Source organism: Platichthys flesus, chromosome 22, assembly GCF_949316205.1.
Source record: "Platichthys flesus chromosome 22, fPlaFle2.1, whole genome shotgun sequence".
Lineage (NCBI taxonomy): Eukaryota > Metazoa > Chordata > Actinopteri > Pleuronectiformes > Pleuronectidae > Platichthys > Platichthys flesus.
In genome coordinates, this window is record NC_084966.1 from 4,645,949 (window position 1) to 4,673,072 (window position 27,124).

Sequence of the window (27,124 nt, forward strand, 5' to 3'; positions counted from 1 at the left end):
CCTTCAGTTAGAAAATATCAAGTTTATTTTTCTGGTTAAAAAAAATCTTCAGCATCATGTGAAAAAATGTCAGGAACAAACACCTGACTGAGATAAAGGACTTTAAATTAGCTGTGGTTCCCTTCTCAACCTTTTTATTATGAGGCTGTTATAACAAAAATATCTTTATACAAAATACTATTACAGTTTGAAAGTTGTCACCACTGCAGCGCCACACCACGATCGCTCCTTCACAGACTCTCGCTCCAAATGTGCAAGATGGCACCGTCTGTTAAACACAAATGACCTAATGTCTTCCCTCTTTGCGCTGCACTACAATATTTGGTCACTGGATTACCAAGCTACCTGCTGAATTGAAATGTACACAGAGGATTTAAAAAAAACAACTTTGAAAGATTTGTTGAAAGTTCCTGAAGCTCCTGAAAGTCCTTCAACGGTATAGATCCAGGGTCAGACACAAATGTTAAGCTGCAGTTTGAGACATGACAGCGAGAGATGACGTGGTTCCTCAGGCCAGTTTGACCAGTTTGTGTATTCGCCCTCAGGGAAACACCAAAACAATGCTGTTGAAAGACGCCGATCAAATTGCGAGATATTCAAGAGCACGATGAGGAGCTTTCAGGTTTCTACGTTCCTTCAGGTCTGCTAGACAACATCAGGTGACTAATTAATAGAGATAAAGTGCATCCATTTCCAGTCGAAGCTTTGGTTTAATAGAGGCTCTGCACCTCAGTTGGTCCAACGATCATTCAGACATAATACTGAGGCTAATGAAGCAGCAGTAATTTGAGCTGCCATAACACAATTTGTGCCACACAAATATGTGAAATTTAAAAAATGTAATGGCTGCCTTGTGACTCCGTTCAAAGCTCCAGGTTTCCTCTGATTTGTCTTCGGTCCCCGCCGGCTGACCAGAAATCTGGGTGGTCCTGGTACCATTTCACTGGAAGACACAACACTGGAACAATTACAACACATTATACACTGTGAAACTATCATCTTTATTTACAGTCCATGGTTTGATAGTGTGTGTGTGTCACTGTACCAGTTTGTCTGATGCCCTCAGTCCACGACACCTCGGCCCTCCAGCCAAGCTGCTGCAGCTTCTCACTTGTGATTGGATAGCGCAGGTCGACCTGCGGCCTGTAGAGCATCAGTAAGTTCACATGTGTTTTGTGTTGCTTTGCGTTAACAAACCATCAAAATCTGAATTTTAATGTAAGTGTTTCAAGTATGGAGTTAATACTGAACTTCATTGACTCACCTGTCCGGCACAAAGTCGATCCAATCGTTCACCTCCGAGTCCGGAACATTCTTCACCTAGATAAAAAAAATACACTGTTTTATTAATACATATTTAATAGATAGCAGTCAAAATGTTTGAATATGAAAAACACTGAAACACACCATCCTTATAAGCTGCCGGGCCAGTTGCATGATGGGAATCTCGCAGCTTGTCCCCATGTTGTAGATTTCTCCCACAATCCCTTTCTCCAGGAGCAGCAGGAAGGCACTGACGGCGTCGTCGATGAACAGGAAATGGCGAGATTTAGGGAGCGTCCCCTGGATGGTGCTGCGGCGCAGAAGGTGTCAAACAGATGCTGAATTATCTGGATTCACGGTTTTCAAAATAAAAGTCGGACAAACCTACCATTTCTTGTTCATTCGCAGCAGGGTGAGAAACCTCGGGATGACCTGAAAGATGATTTGTGACTTATTATTTCAATTTTTTACGAAAACAAACTTCAGCAGCAGTAGTTAGTGAGGATCTTGAACCTTCTCAGTGAACTGCCGGGGCCCGTAGATGTTGTTGCTTCTGGTGATGATGATGGGAAACTGGTGACACATAAACAGCTAATTTAGCTCATCAAATTAATTTACCTGTTTTTCTTGAAATCGATCAGAACAGGAAAACAAGTCCGACTATTTCTACTGAAGCAAGAAACGCTGCATCTCAGTCACTTTTAAACCTGCGTGAAAAAGCCTTAAATGCAGGAAATAAATTGATGGCTTTTGTGGATGTCTGTTTTCAATAGTTCGCTGCTGTAACATGGCAAATCATTTATCTGGTAGTATCCCGTCTTATCTTATATTTAAATCTCATTGTATATTATCTTATCGTATCTTAACTTATCTTGTTGTTTTCTTATCTACCTTGTATTTATCCCAGTAGGATCTGACCAGGAGCTCTGCAGATGCTTTTGTCACAGAGTACGGGTTGGACGGCCTCACCGGGCTGCTCTCATCAAACACCTGCAGACAAAAAACACCAAATTTGAAACTCAGTAAAACGCAAACCCGTAAACCAAAACTGCACCCAGCCTCTCCCCTGACCTCGTCCAGCCCAGCTCCGTACACCTCATCGGTGCTGACGTAGATGAAGCGCTGAGGCCGGTGTCTGGCCTGATGTGCAGCTGCCAGTAAAACCCTGGTGCCGTCGACGTTCACCCGCTGGAAAGTGGATGGAGATTCAAACGACGACTCTGAGGAGACAACAGCACATTGTGTGGGAGTGAAATAAAAAGTTGTATCTGCTCAGCAGAGACGTAACCTCAGAGAACAACCGCTCACCGACATGTGTTTTGGCCGCCAGGTGGAAAACCACATCGATGGACTCCGTGTTGAAAATGTGGTCGACCAGCCTCGAGTTACACACATCTCCCTGTTGAAGAAGCAGAAAATAACATCTATAAACTACTGGATATCATAGTTGTCCAAATGTCACTTCAGACAGAGGTTATCTTTTGTCGTAACATAGTAGAATACAGCAGCTCTCACTCGGATGAAGGTGTAGTTTGCTCTGTCTTCAATGCTCTCCAGACTCCTGGGGCTGCAGCAGTAATCCAACTGGAAAACACAGGAGAAACTCTCTGAAACAGGTTTTTATTTTTATATAAATATAATTTCAGCCATTTGTTGAGTACAAACACATAGGAGGTGAAAACTCACATCATCCAGGTTAATAATTCTCCAGTCAGGGTGTCTGTTGACCAGTGAACACACAAGATGGGAGCCGCTGGAGGACGAGAGATAGAGTAGAAAAATGTTTTGTTTATTTTGTTTAATTCAAATTCTATACGTTTGTGTTTTATTTTTCTTTATAGTTATTTATAATACATTTTTAGGAATAAACTGTTAAATATCACTTCTACGCCATAAGGGTTTGATCACATCTTTGGAATTATTAAAAAAACATATTTATTGGCCAGAATATTGAATGGCAATTGTTTTATTTTACCTTCTAATATATATTTTTTAATTTGTATTATTTATCCTTCATTAACCAGGGAGGTCCCATTGAGAGAATAAAATAAAAGACACATGTACAGAAACTCCTCTTATACTCAGAAAACAGTGAACCTACGAGGATCGGTGGCTACACTGAATTATGGGAATTGAAAAGAAACAACATTGTTCTATGAAAAGAGATTTTCACAGATTTCTGAAGAGATGCGAACTGATGTACACAAGTCTTTTAATTTTCTGTCACTTGACAAAATAACCCAGATACGACAACACAAATATGATAAACACAAAGGACAGAGGTTCAAAGTGACAGTGGAGAGAACTCACATGAATCCGGAGCCTCCAGTCACCAGCACAGTGTTAAAGTCCATCTTCTCCTACACACACAGTTATAATAACTTCATCTTCACCGCTCCCTCCTCCACCTCCTCTTCCTCCTCTTCTCTGCCTGACAGCTCACACTGATCCTCTGTTTGCTTCCGAATTGACGATGCCTCGTTTTGCGACTGCTACGGTTCTGCTTTACGACAGTGTTGACACGTTGAATACATGTCTAGGCGGAGCAGAACTCGTCCTGCCCTCCAATTGGTCGTCGCTTGTGAAGTGGCCAAGGCGGCGCTCTCTGATTGGGTCTCAAATCACACAACCTGTCAAACTGTTTTGGCCGGAAGTAGTTTCAAAATAAGAGTAAGAAGCCATTGAAAATAAAGTGTTATTCTTTTAATATAATTATCTAAAACCTTACATGTACGGTGATTAACAGTAGCTTGAAGTTTAAGGGAAAATTTAGTTATATTCTTCTTTAGCATATATATATGTTGTCACATTTAAAGCAAACTTTTAGGAAATGTGTGGCGACCTTTCATTTTTTATCATTGTGAGGTGTTTCTATCATTTTGTTCTATGGATCTTAACACACGTGCACGCGAAGCTTTTATTTTGGAGAGGAAAGATCCAACTTCCGGTCCTGCCTGGGTTCCCCTTGCAGCTTGACGCGGCGGCTTCTCCTCTGGTTGCGTGGCTCATTGAGTTGATTGTTGCGTGAACGTTTTTGCGGGGAGACGCGGGACGGATGGCGCGGCTGTTGTGCGCGCTCGCGGCCGCGGTGCTGCTCGGCGGTGGGGTTCGCGGGAAAACCGTGACGGGACATTTGAGGAGCGACGCGGCGCGGGAGACGAGAGGCCAGTTCATCTCTTCATTCATGTACCAAGGTAACAGAGGAGGAGGAGGAGGAGGAGGAGCTGCTCACGTGTCACCTCTGACTGCACTTATTGCAGCCTCCTTCCGCTCTCATGCGGGGTTTGTGTCCGTTTTTGTGCGTGTGACGTGCACGTCATCATCACTTTATCTAATCGTGTGCACAGCATCCCTGACGTCACTTTTTACACAACACTGTATGTAAGCGTGTGTTTGTGTGTGTGAGGTCAGAGGTCACTGTGCTGGGTGGAGGGTCCCTGCAGGGTTTAAACTTGAATAATACGATATAAGATGTGCAACTTAAGATAAACTTGTTTTGCTCCAGGAATAGAGTACTGTAGAATGAATCAATAGAATCCAAGGGCCCTGACAAGTGGAGACAATGTGTGTGCAACCTCAGAAGTACTCTGTTTGCTGGATGTAAACCAGAGAACCCGTAACATTAGAGAAGCTGAAACTATATTTACCACCAAAACAAACTCATTCCCCTGTTATGAGGTTTGATGCTCAATTTTCAGTTGACTGAGTAATGGTCTCACTAAACTGGATTTGTGTTTAATAACCGCACTGCATTCCAGAGGTGATATTCCAGTTGTGTTAACAAGTTATTTCTCTAACATCCGATTCTTCTTCTCTCTGTAGGCGATGGTGGTCTGTTAGTGTGTCGGCTGGACAACCCGGCTCTGGCCACAGAGAAGGAGTCCATGCTGCTGCTGTTCCAGGACACGGACCTGGACACCCTGAGCTGCAGCGAGCGGCTGGTCCGAGCCCACTTCACCAGTAAGGAGCGGCTGGTTGCAGACTGGGTGCCGCTGTATTGATTCATCCTTCTCACTGTCCTCCTCTTCCTCCTTCCTGCAGTTCATCTGAGTCATGAAGAGCACAACCAGACAATCGCTCGAACATCCTCCCCGACAGCCTGGCAGGTCCTGTACGCTGACAGATACACGTGTCAGGTAACCTCCCCACCGATTTTAAAGCTGGAATAGTAGTAAACTGTATTTATAAAGAACCTTTCACAACACAGTAACAAGGTGCCTTACAAGGTAATAATGAGAAATTGAAGGCGAACCATAGGAAACTGTTAACGCCAACAATTCAAAGCAATTTAAAGATCTATGATATTGAAGATATTATTTTATTAATGTGTTTTTTTTTCTTCTTCTTCTCCTTGCATTTGTTTTCTCTTTCTATTTCTGCATCTCCAGGAAAGCGCTGTCATTCCGTCTCACCCTGATATCAGTTTCACCGTGTTGCTGTTGAACGCAGACTCTGCCGGAAATCCTCTGGAGCACTTCAGCGCAGAGGAGGCAGGTGAGACGGGGCGAGGCAAACTTTCTAAACAGGAAGTGTAAAGTTAAACGCTGGCCAGGTGTATCTGATATTTTATTTATTATTAACTCATTAATTTACTTGTACTCAGGTCTCCACAGTTTCTACTTCCTCCTCCTGCTCTTCTACTTCATCGCCTGTTGTATCTACATCAAGCCCCTGCACCAGGCCCTGAGGAAAGGAGGCCCCATGCACACCGTCTTCAAAGTGCTCACCACGGCGCTGGCGTTGCAGGGCTGCTCCACTCTCTGCAACTACATCCACCTGGCCAGGTAGAAACCACAGAGCTCCCAGTACTGGAAGTAGGAATGGGAGACCTCTACTGTTTAGATTGCTTTGTATTAGAAGTAACCTCAATTTCTCTTCTTAATGACTGAAACTCGAACTAGCCTTTGATTAGGAAGATGAAATAATCCGGGGATGTTTTCTGTTCCTTCCTCTCTGCAGGTATTCTCGAGATGGTATTGGTATTCCTCTGATGGGCAGCCTGGCAGAGTGTAAGACCCTCGGTCCTAAACACGTCTTTTCTTTCCTTCTGTCTGCTTTTGATGTTTCTTATACGCTTCAGAGGAACTTCTTGCCTCTTGTAAACAGACCATAACCTAATTATGTTATGTACTTTCCGTTCCTGCCCCGGTGCAGTCTGGGATATGGTGTCCCAGGTGTCCATGCTGTACATGATGCTGAGCCTTTGTATGGGCTGGACTCTGAGTCGCGGCAGGAAGCCTCAGTCCAGACCTCTGCAGTGGGAGCACTCTCCGGCCTCCACGGCGGTCGCTGTCGGTGGAGTCGTCACATATGTACGCAGGAAAACCTATTTCAAATAAATATGTGAGACCGATGTTATTTAGGTTATTTAGGAAACATCACCATTGTTTCTTCAGGGCGTGCTGCTGCTGTGGGAGCTATACTTACAGTCCGACAGGGAACACCACGGCTACCACGCCGGGCTGAGTCTGGCATGCGTCCTCCTCATGGTGCTGAAGGTGGGCTTGGCCGTGCTCTTGGCCTCAGTCCTCTACCAGATCATCTCCACCGAGAGGAGCACCCTGAAGAGAGACTTCTACCTCAGCTTCGCCAAGGTACACCACGCCGTACGCTCGCCCGCGGCCTCCTCACAAGCACATACTCCCCCACAGCCCCTCATGTGCTCACACGGTCTTTGCTTGCAGGGATGCTTCCTGTGGTTCCTCTGTCACCCGGTCCTGGTCCTCATGGCTGTTATCTTCAACGAGCACCAGAGGGAGAAGGTCTGTAAACGCACACAATCCACATTTCAGCAAAGCAGCTCTCTGTTGTGTTTGAGTCTGGGATTTCAGGGACGGGTCAGATTATACATAATGCTTTTATTAATCTTCTAAAGATGGTGAAGTTAGTCCTGACTTTGTGTAGGAGTTCCAAACATTAGCACCAAACAGTGATTGAAATTCAATTTTTCGGGGTGAAAGAGACTTTAATAGTTCATCCACTGACATCATGGTTCTTGTTGCCAGAAACACAACTAACGCTGCCCTCTAGTGGATGTCTTGCTTAGCAGCCAATCAGATCCTGCGTTTTCAACTTGTCCTCCACCTCGTATTCCCTCTCTGCAGGTGGTGACTATTGGTGTCCTCCTGTGCCAGTCCATCTCCATGGTCATCCTCTACCAGCTCTTCTTGTCTCGCTCGCTCTACTGGGAGGTCTCCTCTCTCTCCTCCGTGTCTCTGCCGCTTACCATGTCCAGGACAAACCAGAGGGGGCGCTACTGAGCCAATCCGAGGGGAGTTTGAACACGCTGCGAGACCGAGGCTTCCCAGGGGCGAGACTTCCCGAGCACGACGATGCTAACACGCCGCAACAACACAGGGACTGTTCTCCTTTACTGTGAAATGATTCCAGGGGGAATAACCTGGAGCCTTGCGAAGAAGTGACCAGGAAAAAATAGCATGGGTCAGAGGACATTTACAGCACCTTACCTCTAGTGACAGATGATTTTTAACATTGCTGAGCAGGAGGGAAGGTTATCAAGACCATCTGTGCTCTCCATGACAACACAGGACGTCCTACCCAATAGCCACTGTACAACTTTGAAGTGAAGGAGGAGGAAGATGGCTCCTTGAGATTTTAACAAGTCAAGAATGATTTTGATTGTGACTGTGCGGCAGGTAACAAGGATGGTCCTGGACCTGAAGGACACAGGCTGAGACCACGTCCTCATGTCCTCTTACCTTAACCCCATCAAAGAGTTTTAGATTTAAGAAAGACACAAAGAATACATTTTTGTTTGTTTTGTTTTTTTAATTCTGTCGTTCTTATGAATGTGTAGCTCTCCAACTCAAACCCATTGGTCTCTCCCAGAACATCTACATCTTTAAACAAATGCCTCACTTCTAGTTTTGTTTAATTTGATTTCATGTGTTGGGGACTAGTTTCAGCTGCGGACTGATACACTTATGCTGCACGAGTGGGAGCTTTTAGCAGAAAGGTGCATGAGGTATCTGATGAGAATATATACTTGAACATGAGCCTCTGTGGGAGTTTTGTTAATCGCAAAATGTGCTGATCTCTTCTGTTAGCTCTTGTTGTTGACTGCTTTCTGTTTACATGTGTGTTTATGTTCACTGTGTTTGATCTTATTGCAATGACACACAACAACACAAATCAACAGGAGGACCCTGGTTGAACTGTGAGTTCAAAATTTTATATTAAGATGGTTGGAAATTTGTTACACCAAATTTCATTTTTAGTGTGCAGTCATATGTTTTGAGATTCCATCTATTATAAGTATTTATTTTGTCACCTGTGGAAATATGGTAGCTGTGGTAACTAATAAAACACAGTCGTAGTAACAGCCACTGGGACGTTTACTGAAAATACTGTTCCTTGAGCAGATCACTGTAACCTTGAGCCACATTGATGCCGCCTGGTAAAAGTAAACCAGTGTGAACAAATGTAAATGTTTAAGGCACTTATCCATCATGCAGAAGGCGTCTGATAATCTAAATATTAATTTTGCAGCATGACAACAAACATAGATGTGCGTCCAGATTTAAAAAGATGATATAAAGAAGGAGAGTTTTTAAAAAGCATGGTGCAAGACCACACAAAGAGACAGGGAGTTTTGTATCACTATTTATGGCATTACTTTTAAAAGTATCCCCACTTTAAGAGTCTAGACGCACTGCAAACGGCTGCATGGGACATTCCCATGCAGATTTATGCTGTAATGCAAGGCAACAATACATAGACACTGCATTAACCAATCCTAATACTATGAATACTATTTAATTCCTAACAAATCCTAAAAATGCAACACAAATTCTAACAATTACCTGCGAAGTCCTGATCATTATGGGGGAAAAGCAGGTAATGGGGGGGGGGGGGGGGGGGGGGATAGAGAAAGTGTCTCCCTCCGCACTTCTAATGACAATAAAACTGATATGTTTACACTAACTTAAAAATAAATTATTCACCTTTTGTAGATGTAATGAATAGAAATAATAAACTGAGAGGTAAACCCATGCTTCTCAGATTCGTTGTATTGTTTCTGCAAAACCTTTCCTGCCTTTTTCTGACCATAAATATGTTTTGAATGAAACGACATCTAACAAACATAATTATCCTCTTTTTATACCACTTTCCTCTCATCCGGGTGAGAACAGTGCTCTTTTTTTGGACTGACCACACGTTTAACACTGGTAATAGTAAGTACTACCATTTGTTGGGACTTTAGTTAGGACTTGTTAGGACTTTTGATGGACGTGTTAGGACTTGTTAGGACTTGTTAGGACTTAGTAGATAAATCGTTAGGACTTGTTAGGACTTTTGTTAGGACTTGTTAGGACTTTTGTTCTTGTTAGGACTGTTGTTAGGACTTGGTAGATAAATCGTTAGGACTTGTTAGGACTTTTGTTAGGACTTGTTAGGACTTTGTTCTTGTTAGGACTGTTGTTAGGACTTGGTAGATAAATCGTTAGGACTTGTTAGGACTTTTGTTAGGACTTTTGTTCTTGTTAGGACTGTCGTTAGGACTTGTAGGACTTTTGTTAGGACTCCTGAAACATGCTTCTGCGACTGCGTCTGCGTCTTTTCACGCCGCTGTGGCGCAAGACTCGTTTCATGCTTCCCCAACCGTTGCGCGTCTTACAAAACAATTCCGCGCCAGTACACTAGGCGGAGTAATGCTTTTTGTCGAAGACGACCTGAGAGACTTCTTTTTTGTGGGTGTGGCAATCGTTGTTAACTGTTTATTTACCTTCTACCAGTCGTGTTCTCCATTACAAACACACGGTGAACCATGACAATTGATTGAGATGGAGCTGCTGGACATTGAAGAGCAACTTCTTATAATTAGTCATCAGGAAAAGCGACTGGAGAGGAGACGGAGGCGTAGGTGGTCTGTACGGCCATTAAATCAACCGAGGCCGAGGTCCTTGTACTCGGACATCGACGGGTTATAAAGGTGCTCATATTTTCGGACCTCTTCCGACAGGAGTTCTTCGCGGTTGTCCATTCTTCTTTTTAAAATCGTCCGTTGTTTCTGCCTGTATTATGGGGCATGAAACCGGAAATGCAGCTCCAGAAGTAATGTAGAGCAGATCACTGTAACCTTGAGCATGACAAAAAACATAGATGTGCGTCCAGATTTTAAAAGAAGACATAAAGAGGATTTTAAGAATCACGATGCAGGATCACACAAAGAGACAGGGAGCTTTGTATCACTATATATTAGATTGGATTGGATTCAATTGTATTGTCATTACACAGAGTACATGTACAGAGGCAAAGAGGCATTACTTTTAAAAGTATCCCCACTTTAAGAGTCTAGAAGCGCTGCAAACGCCTGCATGGGACATTCCCGTGGTTATTAATGCTGTAATGCAAGGCAACAATACATAGACACTGCATTAACCAATCCTAATACTATGAATACTATTTAATTCCTAACAATGCAACACAAATGCTAACAATTACCTGCGAAGTCCTGATCATTATGGGGGAAAGGGAGGAAAGAGGGGGGGAAGGAGATAGAGAAAGTGTCTCCCTCCACACTTCTAATGCCAATAAAACTGATATGTTTACATTAACTTAAAAATAAGTTATTCACCTTTTGTAGATGTAATGAATAGAAATAATAAACTGAGAGGTAAACCCATGCTTCTCAGATTCTTTGTATTGTTTCTGCAAAACCTTTCCTGCCTTTTTCTGATCAATTGTTAGGACTTGTTAGGACTTTTGTTCTTGTTAGGACTTTTGTAAGGACTTGTTAGGACTTGCTAGGACTTCGTAGATCAATTGTTAGGACTTGTTAGGACTTGTTAGGACTTTTGTTCTTGTTAGGACTTTTGTTGGGACTTGTTAGGACTTTTGTTAGGACTTGGTAGATAAATCGTTAGGACTTGTTAGGTCTTGTTAGGACTTTTGTTAGGACTTGGTAGATAAATAGTTAGGACTTGTTAGGACTTTTGTTAGGACTTAAGAATGATGCAAGCTTCTGCGTTTTCACGGATCCGTAAAGCCTGAAACATGCTTCTGCGACTGCGTCTGCGTCTTTTCACGCCGCTGTGGCGCAAGACTCGTTTTCATTCATGCTTCCCCAACCGTTGCGCGTCTTACAAAGCAATTCTGCGCCAGAACACTAGGCGGAGTAATGCTTTTTGTCGAGACGACCTTAGAGACGCCTTCTTTCTTCTTCGTCGATTGTTTATTTACATAGCCACTGCGGCTCATCGTAGCCTTTTTCTGGCGGACAAATCCGCCAGTCAATGACAGGTTATACAAGTGATCATACTATCGGATATCTTCTGCCAAGTGCTCTTCTATTTGGTCCATATTCGTTCTTCTAAATCTTCCGTGATTTCTGCCGGTATTATGGGGCATGAAACCGGAAATGCAGCTCCAGAAGGGATGTGGAGCAGACCAATCACAGCCTTGCGGGCTGAGTGAGCTTGCGGAGCTTTGCCGTAAATTTTAGAAAAGGGGGTCGACACCCGTCAGCACGTAAGGAGGGATACATAAGCACGTAAGGGACCCGGAAGGGCTCTTGCGCTTACGGGCCCGTGAAAACGCAGAAGCATGTTTCAGGCTTAAGCGCAAGAGCCCTTCTAGGCATGTAGAAGCATGCGCCGGCCTTTATGTAGCTTACGTGCGTCGCCCAATTTTTCTAACTATAGACAAAGCTCCGCAAGGCTGTGATTGGTCTGCTAACTACATCCTTTTCGGAGTCGCATTTCCGGTTTCATGCCCCATAATACCGGCAGAAACAACGGAAGATTTAGAAGAACGAATATGGACCAAATAGAAGAGCGGTTGACAGAAGAGATCTGAAAGTATGACCGCTTGTATAACCCGTCACTGACTGGAGGATTTGTCCGCCAAAAAGGGTTATGGGGAGCCGCAGTGGTCATGTAAATAAACAGTCGACGAAGAAGAAAGAAGTCGTCTTCCACAAAACACGTTACTCCGCCTAGTGTTCTGGCGGTGAACACGCGAAACGGTTGGGGAAGCATGAATGACAACGAGTCCTACGCCACGTGAAAAGCCACAGACGCACCGGCCTTGAGGTGACAGGCCAGTCGTTGGAGAAAAAAAAAGAAAAAGTAACGTCACGAACAGGATTCGAACCTGTGCGGGGAAACCCCATTGGATTTCGAGTCCAACGCCTTAACCTCTCGGCCACCGTGACAGTGAAAACATACCTAGTTTCCAAACATTTTTAACACATAATAATATTTATATTGGTTATATTGATCCGTTATAAATTGACCATCAACACTTGATTACAAGAAGCTACAAGACTCAACCGAAGCCATTAAAATCTAGAGCGACAACAAACGTTTAGTGAACGAGCCAGAAGACCTTGGTTTTATTAGTTGAAGAAGAAACAACCTGAATAAACAATTCATTTTAAAATTATTTCATAATAGTAATTGTATACTTCGGCTAATGTGAAGTTGTGATAGTAAAGTACTAAATCTTGATTCAAGCACGGGTCGTCATTCCGTCAAGGGCAATGATGCGTTCGATCTCCACCGGAAATATGTGGACACAGCTTATATAGACGAAAGGCTACAAATTAAATAAATATTCAGTACTAAGAGCTCGATTATTTTTGAATACGTGCTGTACCTCTGATTGTTTGTGTTAGTGTTGCAGTGGTTGAGCAACTCCTCCGGCTCTGTCGTGGGCTGTAACCGGACACGTTATCATCTGCGTAGTGTTGTCTCCTTGGGCAAGTGAACACAACACAGATGACGGCCAACAGATACCGCGCGTTGATTGGCCCCTTAAGTACAGGCCCCGCCTTTTCCAGAGGACTTTTAATTTAGCTCCGGCTACCGTTAGCTAAAGTTAGAACTACTGCAGCTGAAGCCAACTCTTCCGTAGAGAAAATGATCAACTGGAAGGTTAATATACGTGACGTTATCTTTAAAGGAAGATTATGAATGTGTCAACGTCGCTGCACAGTTCGGGTTCGGAATTAAATTAAATTTAAGCTCATTGTTTGTTTTCTCCCCTGCTAGCATGATGCTAACGTTACTCAGCTGTGCATGATGGCCTGTCGAGCTTTGACTGCCGGTTGAGTAAAGTGATGTTCGAGTAGCTTTGCGCACGTTTGTCTTCGTGTTCATTGACTTTTAACGTTGAGGTTTGATTTGTCTCAAAACTGTCGTGTAATGCGACGAACTACTTGAGAACGTAAAAGTTAAAATACTGACTAGGGAGAGAGGGCAGTGGAAACGCATATACCGTTAAAGCCACTTGTTGAAAAAGACTTAAGCCGAAATCAGGAGTGGGGTGTCTTTAGTAAACCGACGCCAGTAAACCTATGAGTTGGGGAGATGGTTAAAGGAAGTGTGTATAGAGATGTTAAAAGTGGCAGATTTTGATGTTTAAGTTTGGTGCATGATCTTCTTCTACATTAAGTCTAGAATACACATGGTGTGCAGCTGCCTCCCTCTCTCACCCACCACCCCCCGTGTCTGTGACCAATTTAACCCCATAGACAGCTGAGGCCTCTTGTGGATAACAGATAGGGGGGGCATCTTCTCCAGGGTTCCAGAGCTTTCTTTTCCATGATTTCAATCCTACGCACACTTGTCTTCCTGAGATGGCTTATATCCGGTGGGCTCACGTCAATCAAAAAGGAAGCCGTTATGAATTCGGAGCAGCTCTGTGTCCACCAGAGATGCCTGACCTCTGCGACTTTGTAGTAAGTCTCACATGATCAGATATGAACTCTCTTTGTCCGTCCGCAGGCTTTGGACAATGTCCCCATGCTCCTGTACATCCTGGCCCTCAAGACACTGGTGCTGTGTTTGGGGTTCGCAGCGGTGAAGATCTACCAAGGCAAGAAAATCGAGGCAGCCCTTAAAAGGGAACAGGCAGAGAAGAGGAGGCTGGCCGAACAGACGCAAAGGCTTATTGACGACTTGAAGGAAGACTGAGCAGAGGAGGGAAGCTGCCGAACACAGGTATGGCACCGTATCTGGTCAAAAGGATCAGTTAAATTACTGTGTGGCCTATAGGGCTGATATTATAATAAAAACATTCAATCACTTTGGTTGACTTTAAAAATAGAATATACTTAACATTATCCAGGCCAAGAGACACAGGCACTTTGTAGAATATTGATGAATTTCTATATGCAATACATTTATAACATATGTATATATATATATACATATATATATATATATATATATGTATCTTGCGTATCTAATAAACAGTAGGAGGCTTATAGACCCATAATAGACAAGTTGTGTTGACAAATGATCGATTGTGATCCAACTCCCTTTGGGTTTTTTTTCTCTTCTCCAGGGAAACATTTTAACCACCAGAGTATCCAATCACCAATGTCTGACTGTCGGCAGTAGGGGGGCGTTTCTGTCCTCCAGGATGTTGTTCGAGGTTTGAGTACCGGGACAGATCACCACGTCAGTTTTATATAAAACCATGTTTTAATAGGATAAAGTTACTTCAGATTACTTTGGAATCTGGAATGAGATGGAGAGGAGACTTTTATTTATTTATTTATTTTCAGTGAACATCACCCCAGTAAAAGAAAAACGCAAGCGTCAGCATTAAATTGTCATTTACCCCAGATTCAGACCTAGTTTCCCCTAACATCATCTCCTTTGCGGTGGCTGCGGCTGGAAACGGTGATGCATTCTTCGACAAAGCAAAGAGTCACACAGGGCTCAGCAGTGCAGGTCTACAGAGCAGTTTGTGATTGGACTGCCAACAAGTGAATGTGTAGTCTATGAAATTATGAATGAAGGGGTAAAGGATTCATAGCACTGATGGGAAAGACTCAAAGCTGAAGCTAGCTGCTCGCCAAGCTTTTGTAAAAACACCTGCCATCATTCTGCACTATGGCATTTACCTTGCTAGAACCCTCATTAGGCATTTCTTTGTTGTGTGTGTATATTAGGGATGTTGCCATACACGGGTATTAATGATATTCATACATTTTATAAATTGATTATCGATATCATGTTAGAAATACACATTTATAGTTGGGGTTGGTATTTTATGTGTAATTTATTTGTAAAAAAAGACAAATGCACAATAAACAATGTAAAACATTAAATTGACTGTTAGCAGTTATTACCTCCGCAGAGTCTCAAAGCTTGTTTAATTGATTAGAAGAAACATATGTAACATAAAGGAAAAGTTTGAATATTTTGAAGATAAGAAATGTCATCAATTTATCAGTGAGTCCAAGAGAATTGTGCCAGATGTAGTGAAATTCCCTTCGGGCACTCCTAATATGTCGCAATATCAGTGACATGAGGGAACTGGGATGTTGAAGGCCTAATAGGAAATATTTGCATATATGGGTGGTGTGATATTACAAAATTGTTCCTTCACCATGCAGGTCAGTCTCCTCCGCTCTGTACCAGTGAGGGGCAGGGACACGTGCAGTGACATCCACTCTGCGCACAGCTCTTGGTCCAGCTGAAGCAAGAAGTCCCTCCTAGAGACGCTGTCATGCATGCAGCTCCGGTACAGCACACATGTATCAATGGCAGGAAAATCCAGCATGTTATTAAATACTGCAACAGACTACATCTACATCTACGCGTATTTCTCTGAGAGAGGGAGGTTATAGAGTAGTTCATTTTGATATTTGGGAAAACTTTCATGCCAATTAAGCCCCTTTGAATTAAATTGAGAGAGAGAATTGCAGTGCACAGTTTATCTGAATTACAGGATACAGTTAAGAAAAAGGACTGTTGCAATGGTGAGCCATTTGGTTAAGCATGTCAACCCAGACTTTTGTTTTATTGTTATAGGTCACTGTCTCTGGCTTCCTCTTGGATGGTGACATTTCTCCTGGGCTTGCGCTGATACAGTTCAGTCAGACAACTCGCGTTCGATCATGTAATATATTTATAACAACAGATTTAGTGTTTAGGCTCCAACTTAATCACTCCCCCATATGATTACACAGGAATGATGGGAGTGATGAGCAGATACTTGTAACCCCCCGTTGGAGCCTACAGGTGGATGCTGGGGTGGTGGAGGGTTTGAAGCAACAGGTAACAATACTGCAGAAGCAGTGCGAGCAAGAGGGGTTGATGGGAAATGTCTCTCTGGTTAAATAGACCACCTGATAAGCTGGGTGTGTATTATAGATGGTTGTGGAGATTGAGGTATGTCACATGATATATGTCACATGATGTATGTAATATGATTGGCGCAGCGCAGCTCGAGTTGTCTGCCAGAATTAGCTCACAGGTGTCGCCATATTTAGTGTGATATTGTCCTGTTTCAGCACCATGGTGCTGAACAGCTCCGTTCTCCTCAGCATTGAAGGCAGGAGCCTCTGCTTGAAAGTGCTTACAGGATGTTTTTGGATAGGGGTAAATTATACCCAGTGGTGTGTAGCACTTGTCTGGACTAGTATTAGAAAAAAAACACTAAATATCTACCTAGATTCTTAAGAGAGGTAGGCTTATGTCAAAGAACAAGTTGAACTAATGAACAGTTTATTGATTCAGATTCAGTCAAGGAACAATCACAATATAAAACAGTATAACGTAAAAAAAATGAATATAATATATGATTCTTATAAAATAACTGTCCTTTCAGTGTGTGTGTGTGTGTGTGTGTGTGTGTGTGTGTGTGTGTGTGTGTGTGTGTGTGTGTGTGTGTGTGTGTGTGTGTGTGTGTGTGTGTGTGTGTGTGTGTGTGTGTGTGTGTGTGTGTGTGTGTGTGTGTGTGTGTGTGTGTATATACAGTTCAAAGGATAGTGTGTGCTTGCAGATTCAACAATTCCGTTCTGGTCCGGGTCTTTATGTCTCTCGATAAACGATCAGGTTCGATCTGGATCATTCAGTTGGCCACACTGCATCCAAGATCTGGGTTAGCTCGCCATCTCAGCATTCGGATTCTTCTGGTGTTCATAAAAAAACAATCTACACAGAGTGCAGAATAATCAGTGTCTGTTTTCTATTTATATTTCTAACATAAGATCTCATTAACTTATTTTTAGGGATGCACCGATATGGAAATTCTTGGCCGATACCGATATTTAAAATAACAATCTGGCCGATAGCCGATACCGATATTTGTTTATTTTCTTTTTGTTGTTATTCATTCACCCTTTTGTGCCAGAAAAATAATTAAATCATTATTTAAAAAGCACTATTCATCACTCTTATCTTTTAATGACACAAATTGAATCAGATTTATGAAACAATCTCTGATTTAACTAAACTTTATTTAACAGAGACATATTAGGCCCATTTTACCGCAACTTTAAATGGTTCCTTGGGATCTTAATGAAATGTCTGTAACATATTTTGGTCAAAATACCACAAGGATAATTTAAAACAGCACCTTTTTACCCTGTCTAAAACAGCCCTGTTAAAGTATCATTATAGAGAACGCTCTTCTCATTGATTTACGGTAGCAGTATTGCCCGTTTATTAGATGTGTTACGGCTTCTGTGTGTATAACGTATGTTGTCAATTCCCTTGTTACCTGTGCATGAGACGGATGAATAGAGCCGATGCACATGAGAATAAAGTACTTAAACAGACGCTAGGCTGTTGTTACGCCAAGTTACACTGCGTGAGTCAAGATAACTTAACAAGCCCTCCTCAGTTTTACCTGTTTTTAGTGTCGGGCAGAAATCACATCGCGTCAACACCCGCCGTGGCCCTTCGCGATGCTTGTTTTAATTAAACAGTCGGATTCCCCTGGTACGCACCAGTTCTCAGTCAGCTGCTAGGCGCCAGCCGGAGGGTTCCCCCAGCGGTCGCCGTAGCTGAGGTGATCCGCGAGAAGGGCCTGACACGCGTCCAGAGTGGCCGCCGCTGACCGCGTACCCAGTCCCCTCCCGGCCTTCCGCGCCGGCGCCGTGAGGTGCCACCTGATGAGGAGAGGAGGGCGACGGAGCGACTGCTCCCCCAGCCGCGGCACGTGCCCAGCGGTTTTACCACAAATATGAACATCGGCCAATGATATCGGTAAAAGTCAAGTTTATTACCGATAAGCCGATATCAGTAAACGAGGCGAATATCGGCCGCTACCGATGTTCGGCCGATATATCGGTGCATCCCTACTTATTTTCTATACATGTAACCATTACCTGGTTCTATTTTCAATGTGTTTCATTAAATAATAATATACAAATCAAAACCATAAATTAATTTCACATCACTAAGCAAAGGGCTTATCTGCTTTACACATCTTTTTCAGTAATATGTTATATGATAACATCATTACTATATCATTTAACTTAACTTAAAAATGAAAATAATATACAGTGTAACTTGAATTTCATTTAATATATACATTGATTATTCACTACTAACATAGGCTGCGTGGCTGAACTGTAAACAATTAGTGCTACACATCCTATCACATTCTAAATCAAAATGCTGCATAGCCGTTAAAACATGGTGTTAACTATTTTAACAGACTGCTAAAGTTCATTGGAACCATTAATAATCACTATATTATTACTCCGATTGGTTTTAAACAGTTAATCTTCAAATAACAACTTAACAGCCATATTATTTCTTTCCCCAGTTTGCTAGCATGATGCTAGTAGCATTAGCTAACTGTGCTGACTCACCGGAGTTTCTAGAATTAGAATACTGTATGTAATCACTTTGTACATCACTCTAAAGTTGTACGTCTTATCCGGAAGCTTCTCTCTCTACTGGTATAATGAGAAAATCTCAGGAGAAAAAAAAGGGTTTCTTATTGGTGGGGAGTACATTGAACAAAACGCATAGTGCGCCCCCTTTTGGTGGGGAGTTTTACTACACCTGAGGTTAGTAGCCTTAATTTCATGAGGGTTACAGGTGGTTATAGACATAAATGCCCGTGTTTTGAATCTGGATTTATCTTAACTATATTTGACAATAGTGTGTGCAACAAGACACAATTTTAGGAAAAGCGGTGGGTACATTTTACCCGTTGGCGGTTCAAGTATTGAACTTTGATTGATGGTCAATCAACGCAGAAGCCTCTGGGTGTATGCTGAGTCTGACGGAATTTATATCCAAGTGTTTGGAAAATGTGACCACCATCAGGAATATCACCACACATGCAAACAAGAAACCCTGGCTTATCAGAGAGGTGCATGCGCATCTGATAGCACGTAATGCTGCCTTCAAGTCCAGGGACAAAGAGGCTCTCAGATCTTCTAGAGACAACTTCAACCCGGGTGTGAGAGCAACAAAGCCTGATTATGGACACAAAATCCAGAGTCACTAAATTGACTCAAAAGACCCCAGGCGCCTGTGGTTAGGCATCCAGTCCATCACAGACTACAGGTCCTCTCCACCCAACTTCGATGACAACACCAACTTCCTCAAAAACACTTAACACACAATTCAGCCGATTTTAAGAAAAGGACAATACAACAATTACGAAAAGCTCCTCTCAGCCTGGATGATGAAATTATTCGTCTCAACTCCACCTGACCTCTGGAGGACCCCACACAGGGTCAAACCACGGAAACCTGCAGGCCCTGACAACATAGCAGGGTTTTTACTCAGGAAATGCGCTGACCAACGTCACAGACGTCTATAACACCTCCCTGAGACGAGCCATCGTACACTCATACTTCAAGGCCACGACTGTCATATCACTGTCAAAGATGTCACCAGCATCAACACGCAATACTACTGCCCTAAAGGACTCATCCTCATCATGGCGAAGTGCTTTGAAAGACTGGTCAAGGACCACATAATAAGACTCCCTGTAACACTCAACCCACTCCAGTTTGCATACCGCCCTAACCTCTCTACTGATGACGCCATATCGACAGCACTTCACGTGAGCCTGGCACTACGGTGGCCCTGAGAGCTCAACGAACAGCAACTTAAGAAAACACATCCAAGTTGACAAAACACATGCAAAGTAAGAAAACATCTTCATCAATTTCACAACACAACACATTACAGAATCGCAAATAGAGAAATGCTCTGCAAATAGAGGAGAAACCACAATGGAAGTGTTTCAAGAGGACAGCTAAAAGTGATGGACACTGCTGCCACAGGAGAAACATGAACGTCTAATACATCATACAAATTCAGTTCTAGACAGGGTTCGGCCAGCCGCGGCACTGGAGCAGAATGCGGCTCTTCAGCCCCTCTGCAGTGGCTGTACAGTGTTTGGCATATTTTTTGCTTAACTTAACGAATCACTTTTCATATTATTAACGTGCACGTAATGAAAAACGTGAGTGAACATCATGTTAATTTTTTTAATCATCATCGTATCAGCCCATCATGAAATACCAGGAGCGGGCAAGTGTGCGTGTGTCAGCACGTGTAAAGTAATTGCTTCAATAGGCATCACCACTACACTGTGCAAATGGATATTGGACTTCCTCACTGCAAGTTGGAAAAAAAAACTCATTCTGATCACTGGGGTCCCCCAGGGCTGTGTTCTAAGCCCTCTGTTATTCACCTTGATGCCCTCCAAAGGTAGTGCCTTTATAGTACTACTTGAATGACAATAAAGCTCACTTGAGTTTGATGTTGGCTTTGACCACTACCAGCAGTGGACAAAGCATTTGACCTTTGACCCTTGATCAAGTGGATTTAACCTTTGTCATAAACAGTACAAAGAAGAAGCAGTAAAAGGAGACTCCAGTAGAGTTGGAAGTCAAGTCAAGTTGGAGACCGTCAGTATGCAGCAGCAAGAGGAGATTCAAACCGAGCTGGAAACCCCCTGTAAGATCTGCCAGGTTGTAAAAGACAAGCTCCAAACAGATATAACGCTGCTTGAGTTGAAGGTAAATGTCCTCTTGGCAAAGGATAACATCTATACAGAACAAGAGAAAGAGTTACATGAAATGCATTGCCAGAGAAATGGGATGCAGTTAATGAAACTGGATTTTGAGCAAACAAGGATGCAGGCAACTATCAGTGTAAGCAATAGAGATTTTTTAGCCATTGCTGAAATTTCAAAGCATTTGTCCGAATTGAAAACCGCCTTTACGCAGCAGCAGAAGGAGAATCAAGCTGAGTGGAAAACCGCCTGCAGGGTTTGTCAGGACGAAAAACACACGGTCCAATCATCCATAATCTCGCTTCTGTCGGCGTTAAATAAACTCTTTCCTGAGGAGAACGTCTATACAGAACAAGAGAATGAGTTACATGAAATGAATTGGCAGAGAGACGAGATGCAGTTAATGAAACTGGGACGCCAGAAACAAAACCTGCAGCTACGTGTTAGAACACTCAAGAAAAAAGACTTAGACATGTCTAACATCTCCAAGCACATAGAGAAGGCTCGGCAACAGCAACAGGAAATTCCAGCCGAGTTGATAACCGCTTGTACACAGCATCAAAAGGAGACTCCACCCGAGATGGAAACCGTTGGTTTGCAGCTGCAAAAGGAGCCTCCACAGGAGTTGGAAATTGGCTGTATACACCTGCAACAGGGAATTCCTCCTGAGATTGAAACTGTTAATAAGCATCTGCAACAGGAGCCTCCACCCGAGTTGGAAATTGGCTGTATACGCCTGCAACAGGGAATTACCCCTGAGTTTGAAACTGTTAATAAGCAGCAGCCACAGGAGACCCCAGCTGAGGGGGAAACCGTCGGTTCGCAGCTGCAACAGGAGATTCAAACCGAGCTGGAAACCCCCTGTAAGATCTGCCAGGTTGTAAAAGACAAGCTCCAAACAGATATAACGCTGCTTGAGTTGAGGGTAAATGTGCTCTTGGCCAAGGATAACATCTATACAGAACAAGAGAAAGAGTTACATGAAATGCATTGCCAGAGAAACGAGATTCAGTTAATGAAACTGGATTTTGAGCAAACAAGGATGCAGGCAACTATCAGTGTAAGCAATACAGATTTTTTAGCCATTGCTGAAATTTCTAAGCATTTGTCCGAATTGAAAACCGCCTTTACGCAGCAGCAGAAGGAGAATCCAGCTGAGTGGAAAACCGCCTGCAGGGTTTGTCAGGACGAAAAACACACGGTCCAATCATCCATAATCTCGCTTCTGTCGGCGTTAAATAAACTCTTTCCTGAGGAAAACGTCTATACAGAACAAGAGAATGAGTTACATAAAATGAATTGGCAGAGAGACGAGATGCAGTTAATGAAACTGGGACGCCAGAAACAAAGCCTGCAGCTACGTGTTAGAACACTCAAGAAAAAAGACTTAGACATGTCTAACATCTCCAAGAACATAGAGAAGACTCGGCAACAGCAACAGGAAATTCCAGCCGAGTTGATAACCGCTTGTACACAGCATCAAAAGGAGACTCCACCCGAGATGGAAACCGTTGGTTTGCAGCTGCAACAGGAGACTCCACCCAAGTTGGAAATTGGCTGTATACGCCTGCAACAGCGAATTACCCCTGAGTTTGAAACTGTTAATAAGCAGCAGCAACAGGAGACTCCACCCGAGTTGGAAGATTCTTGTATACAGCAGCAACAGGAGACTCCTGCGTCTGAATCCTGGGATTCCTTTGTTAAACGGGGACTGAAAATAGCTGTGCCTGTAGCCATTACTGCAGGTGTTCTCGTTGCTGTATCCATCATGGTCACTAAATTATGGAGATGATGCCCCTCCCTTTTCCACCCATTTCTCCTCCCCTCCCTCTTATTCTCTGATCCCCCGCATTGAGTCTGGTTCTTCCAACAGTTTCTTCCAGTTAATGAGGGACTTATCTTCTCTCCACAGTCGTCAAAGTGTTCATTCATTGTAGGAATTGTTTATTATTATAATTATAACATCTACTATGAAAGGTGTCTTGAGATAATGTGTATTATAATTAGGCACTATGTGTCTTCATTCAGTCTATTCCTTTTTCTATCCAAATATGATATACCCTCTTCAAAATATATAATAATCTATCTCTTTCTTCACTTGAATATATAATATCAGTAGCTGTGTCTTCAGCCTGTGATGGCAGATTTTATATTTAGTTAAGTTGAATGAAGGAATGATAAGTATAGATGGGAAATATCCGCCACATACTCGCTCAGAGACACGGGCAGTGACTGAGACTTGAGCTCTTCACCGTGAAGCAGCCGCTCAGTGACTTTGTAGAACAGTGGAAACACAGAGTTTCTCTGGTCACATCTGATCAGAGATCAGCGGCTTCAGGATCAGAGCAGAAGCTGCAGGTGGTTTGTACCGAGCTGGAGTTTCTGTTTCCTCCTTCTCCTCTCGGCTCGCTCCTTGTGCTCAGTAGAACACGTGACGCTCACAGTCAGGACTACCGACACCTAAATCCTCCCAATAAAAAATAACCTTAACTAACCCTCTGAACTTGAACTAGTTCATTTTAAGTGTGAACTGTACGTTGGCCCTGAAAGCTCAACGAACAGCAACTTAAGAAAACACATCCAAGTTGACAAAACACATGCAAAGTAAGAAAACATCTTCATCAATTTCACAACACAACACAACACATTACAGAATCGCAAATAGAGAAACGCGCTGCAAATAGAGGAGAAACCACAATGGAAGTGTTTCAAGAGTACAGCTAAAAGTGATGGACACTGCTGCCACAGGAGACACATGAACATCTAATACATCATACAAATTCAGTTCTACACAGGGTTCGGCCAGCCGCGGCACTGGAGCAGAATGCGGCTCTTCAGCCCCTCTGCAGTGGCTGTACAGTGTTTGGCATATTTTTTGCTTAACTTAACGAATCACTTTTCATATTATTAACGTGCACGTAATGAAAAACGTGAGTGAACATCATGTTAATTTTTTTAATCATCATCGTATCAGCCCATCATGAAATACCAGGAGCGGGCAAGTGTGCGTGTGTCAGCACGTGTAAAGTAATTGCTTCAATAGGCATCACCACTACACTGTGCAAATGGATATTGGACTTCCTCACTGCAAGTTGGAAAAAAAAACTCATTCTGATCACTGGGGTCCCCCAGGGCTGTGTTCTAAGCCCTCTGTTATTCACCTTGATGCCCTCCAAAGGTAGTGCCTTTATAGTACTACTTGAATGACAATAAAGCTCACTTGAGTTTGATGTTGGCTTTGACCACTACCAGCAGTGGACAAAGCATTTGACCTTTGACCCTTGATCAAGTCGATTTAACCTTTGTCATAAACAGCACAAAGAAGAAGCAGTAAAAGGAGACTCCAGTAGAGTTGGAAGTCAAGTCAAGTTGGAGACCGTCAGTATGCAGCAGCAAGAGGAGATTCAAACCGAGCTGGAAACCCCCTGTAAGATCTGCCAGGTTGTAAAAGACAAGCTCCAAACAGATATAACGCTGCTTGAGTTGAAGGTAAATGTCCTCTTGGCCAAGGATAACATCTATACAGAACAAGAGAAAGAGTTACATGAAATGCATTGCCAGAGAAATGGGATGCAGTTAATGAAACTGGATTTTGAGCAAACAAGGATGCAGGCAACTATCAGTGTAAGCAATAGAGATTTTTTAGCCATTGCTGAAATTTCAAAGCATTTGTCCGAATTGAAAACCGCCTTTACGCAGCAGCAGAAGGAGAATCAAGCTGAGTGGAAAACCGCCTGCAGGGTTTGTCAGGACGAAAAACACACGGTCCAATCATCCATAATCTCGCTTCTGTCGGCGTTAAATAAACTCTTTCCTGAGGAGAACGTCTATACAGAACAAGAGAATGAGTTACATGAAATGAATTGGCAGAGAGACGAGATGCAGTTAATGAAACTGGGACGCCAGAAACAAAACCTGCAGCTACGTGTTAGAACACTCAAGAAAAAAGACTTAGACATGTCTAACATCTCCAAGCACATAGAGAAGGCTCGGCAACAGCAACAGGAAATTCCAGCCGAGTTGATAACCGCTTGTACACAGCATCAAAAGGAGACTCCACCCGAGATGGAAACCGTTGGTTTGCAGCTGCAAAAGGAGCCTCCACAGGAGTTGGAAATTGGCTGTATACACCTGCAACAGGGAATTCCTCCTGAGATTGAAACTGTTAATAAGCATCTGCAACAGGAGCCTCCACCCGAGTTGGAAATTGGCTGTATACGCCTGCAACAGGGAATTACCCCTGAGTTTGAAACTGTTAATAAGCAGCAGCCACGGGAGACCCCAGCTGAGGGGGAAACCGTCGGTTCGCAGCTGCAACAGGAGATTCAAACCGAGCTGGAAACCCCCTGTAAGATCTGCCAGGTTGTAAAAGACAAGCTCCAAACGGATATAACGCTGCTTGAGTTGAGGGTAAATGTGCTCTTGGCCAAGGATAACATCTATACAGAACAAGAGAAAGAGTTACATGAAATGCATTGCCAGAGAAACGAGATTCAGTTAATGAAACTGGATTTTGAGCAAACAAGGATGCAGGCAACTATCAGTGTAAGCAATACAGATTTTTTAGCCATTGCTGAAATTTCTAAGCATTTGTCCGAATTGAAAACCGCCTTTACGCAGCTTCAGAAGGAGAATCCAGCTGAGTGGAAAACCGCCTGCAGGGTTTGTCAGGACGAAAAACACACGGTCCAATCATCCATAATCTCGCTTCTGTCGGCGTTAAATAAACTCTTTCCTGAGGAGAACGTCTATACAGAACAAGAGAATGAGTTACATAAAATGAATTGGCAGAGAGACGAGATGCAGTTAATGAAACTGGGACGCCAGAAACAAAGCCTGCAGCTACGTGTTAGAACACTCAAGAAAAAAGACTTAGACATGTCTAACATCTCCAAGAACATAGAGAAGACTCGGCAACAGCAACAGGAAATTCCAGCCGAGTTGATAACCGCTTGTACACAGCATCAAAAGGAGACTCCACCCGAGATGGAAACCGTTGGTTTGCAGCTGCAACAGGAGACTCCACCCAAGTTGGAAATTGGCTGTATACGCCTGCAACAGGGAATTACCCCTGAGTTTGAAACTGTTAATAAGCAGCAGCAACAGGAGACTCCACCCGAGTTGGAAGATTCTTGTATACAGCAGCAACAGGAGACTCCTGCGTCTGAATCCTGGGATTCCTTTGTTAAACGGGGACTGAAAATAGCTGTGCCTGTAGCCATTACTGCAGGTGTTCTCGTTGCTGTATCCATCATGGTCACTAAATTATGGAGATGATGCCCCTCCCTTTTCCACCCATTTCTCCTCCCCTCCCTCTTATTCTCTGATCCCCCGCATTGAGTCTGGTTCTTCCAACAGTTTCTTCCAGTTAATGAGGGACTTATCTTCTCTCCACAGTCGTCAAAGTGTTCATTCATTGTAGGAATTGTTTATTATTATAATTATAACATCTACTATGAAAGGTGTCTTGAGATAATGTGTATTATAATTAGGCACTATGTGTCTTCATTCAGTCTATTCCTTTTTCTATCCAAATATGATATACCCTCTTCAAAATATATAATAATCTATCTCTTTCTTCACTTGAATATATAATATCAGTAGCTGTGTCTTCAGCCTGTGATGGCAGATTTTATATTTAGTTAAGTTGAATGAAGGAATGATAAGTATAGATGGGAAATATCCGCCACATACTCGCTCAGAGACACGGGCAGTGACTGAGACTTGAGCTCTTCACCGTGAAGCAGCCGCTCAGTGACTTTGTAGAACAGTGGAAACACAGAGTTTCTCTGGTCACATCTGATCAGAGATCAGCGGCTTCAGGATCAGAGCAGAAGCTGCAGGTGGTTTGTACCGAGCTGGAGTTTCTGTTTCCTCCTTCTCCTCTCGGCTCGCTCCTTGTGCTCAGTAGAACACGTGACGCTCACAGTCAGGACTACCGACACCTAAATCCTCCCAATAAAAAATAACCTTAACTAACCCTCTGAACTTGAACTAGTTCATTTTAAGTGTGAACTGTACGTTGGCCCTGAAAGCTCAACGAACAGCAACTTAAGAAAACACATCCAAGTTGACAAAACACATGCAAAGTAAGAAAACATCTTCATCA

The 27,124-nt window shown here is 43.1% G+C and overlaps 3 protein-coding genes, 1 long non-coding RNA gene and 1 other non-coding gene across 7 annotated transcripts; 2 read left to right on the forward strand and 3 right to left on the reverse strand.

The window, feature by feature from the left end:
• Nucleotides 1-7: 7 nt before the first annotated feature.
• LOC133933637 (dTDP-D-glucose 4,6-dehydratase-like) lies at nt 8-3,766 on the reverse strand. Of its 2 annotated transcripts, none has more exons than XM_062380786.1 (12): nt 3,574-3,766; nt 2,950-3,016; nt 2,779-2,847; nt 2,572-2,662; nt 2,335-2,483; nt 2,155-2,253; nt 1,777-1,836; nt 1,652-1,695; nt 1,408-1,573; nt 1,265-1,320; nt 1,046-1,143; nt 8-958 (listed from the first exon to the last, which is right to left on the reverse strand). In XM_062380786.1, exons 1-12 carry the CDS (start codon nt 3,615-3,617, stop codon nt 864-866), a joined length of 1,038 nt encoding a protein of 345 aa, XP_062236770.1. In that variant the 5' UTR covers nt 3,618-3,766; the 3' UTR covers nt 8-863. The 2 variants fall into 2 exon arrangements, with proteins under 2 accessions (XP_062236770.1, XP_062236771.1); XM_062380787.1 differs by having other exon boundaries at nt 8-943; nt 3,574-3,764.
• A 455-nt stretch (nt 3,767-4,221) lies between these two features.
• On the forward strand, nt 4,222-8,609 carry gpr180 (G protein-coupled receptor 180). Its single transcript, XM_062380880.1, has 10 exons — nt 4,222-4,457; nt 5,086-5,223; nt 5,305-5,399; nt 5,652-5,757; nt 5,867-6,047; nt 6,223-6,272; nt 6,418-6,575; nt 6,660-6,857; nt 6,948-7,025; nt 7,368-8,609. Exons 1-10 carry the CDS (start codon nt 4,319-4,321, stop codon nt 7,521-7,523), a joined length of 1,299 nt encoding a protein of 432 aa, XP_062236864.1. The 5' UTR covers nt 4,222-4,318; the 3' UTR covers nt 7,524-8,609.
• On the reverse strand, nt 6,522-12,978 carry LOC133933699 (uncharacterized). Its single transcript, XR_009912090.1, has 3 exons — nt 12,883-12,978; nt 6,691-7,027; nt 6,522-6,589 (listed from the first exon to the last, which is right to left on the reverse strand). It is a non-coding gene; the product is annotated as an uncharacterized LOC133933699 (long non-coding RNA).
• Nucleotides 12,358-12,439, reverse strand: trnas-cga (transfer RNA serine (anticodon CGA)). The gene has a single exon. It is a non-coding gene; the product is annotated as a tRNA-Ser (tRNA).
• Nucleotides 12,979-13,047: 69 nt separating the features above from the next.
• Nucleotides 13,048-15,825, forward strand: LOC133933700 (small integral membrane protein 11-like). 2 transcript variants are annotated; one of them, XM_062380882.1, is made up of 3 exons: nt 13,048-13,160; nt 14,013-14,228; nt 15,635-15,825. In XM_062380882.1, the coding sequence occupies exons 1-2, from the start codon at nt 13,146-13,148 to the stop codon at nt 14,199-14,201; spliced, it is 204 nt and encodes a 67-aa protein (XP_062236866.1). In that variant the 5' UTR covers nt 13,048-13,145; the 3' UTR covers nt 14,202-14,228; nt 15,635-15,825. The 2 variants fall into 2 exon arrangements, with proteins under 2 accessions (XP_062236866.1, XP_062236865.1); XM_062380881.1 differs by lacking the exon at nt 15,635-15,825 and adding an exon at nt 14,575-15,346.
• The last annotated feature ends 11,299 nt before the right edge of the window (nt 15,826-27,124 follow it).

What these genes read in the sequence shown, in the direction of transcription:
- LOC133933637 (XM_062380786.1), bottom strand. Translation starts at nt 3,617, where the DNA reads ATGGACTTTAACACTGTGCTGGTGACTGGAGGCTCCGGATTCAT. An exon ending in CAAACTACACCTTCATCCGA is followed by an intron (nt 2,663 to 2,778) that starts GTGAGAGCTGCT and finishes CTTCTTCAACAG; the next exon opens with GGAGATGTGTGTAACTCGAG. An exon ending in CTGCGAATGAACAAGAAATG is followed by an intron (nt 1,574 to 1,651) that starts GTAGGTTTGTCC and finishes TCTGCGCCGCAG; the next exon opens with CACCATCCAGGGGACGCTCC.
- gpr180 (XM_062380880.1), top strand. Translation starts at nt 4,319, where the DNA reads ATGGCGCGGCTGTTGTGCGCGCTCGCGGCCGCGGTGCTGCTCGGCGGT. An exon ending in CTGACAGATACACGTGTCAG is followed by an intron (nt 5,400 to 5,651) that starts GTAACCTCCCCA and finishes CTGCATCTCCAG; the next exon opens with GAAAGCGCTGTCATTCCGTC. An exon ending in CTTCAGCGCAGAGGAGGCAG is followed by an intron (nt 5,758 to 5,866) that starts GTGAGACGGGGC and finishes ACTTGTACTCAG; the next exon opens with GTCTCCACAGTTTCTACTTC.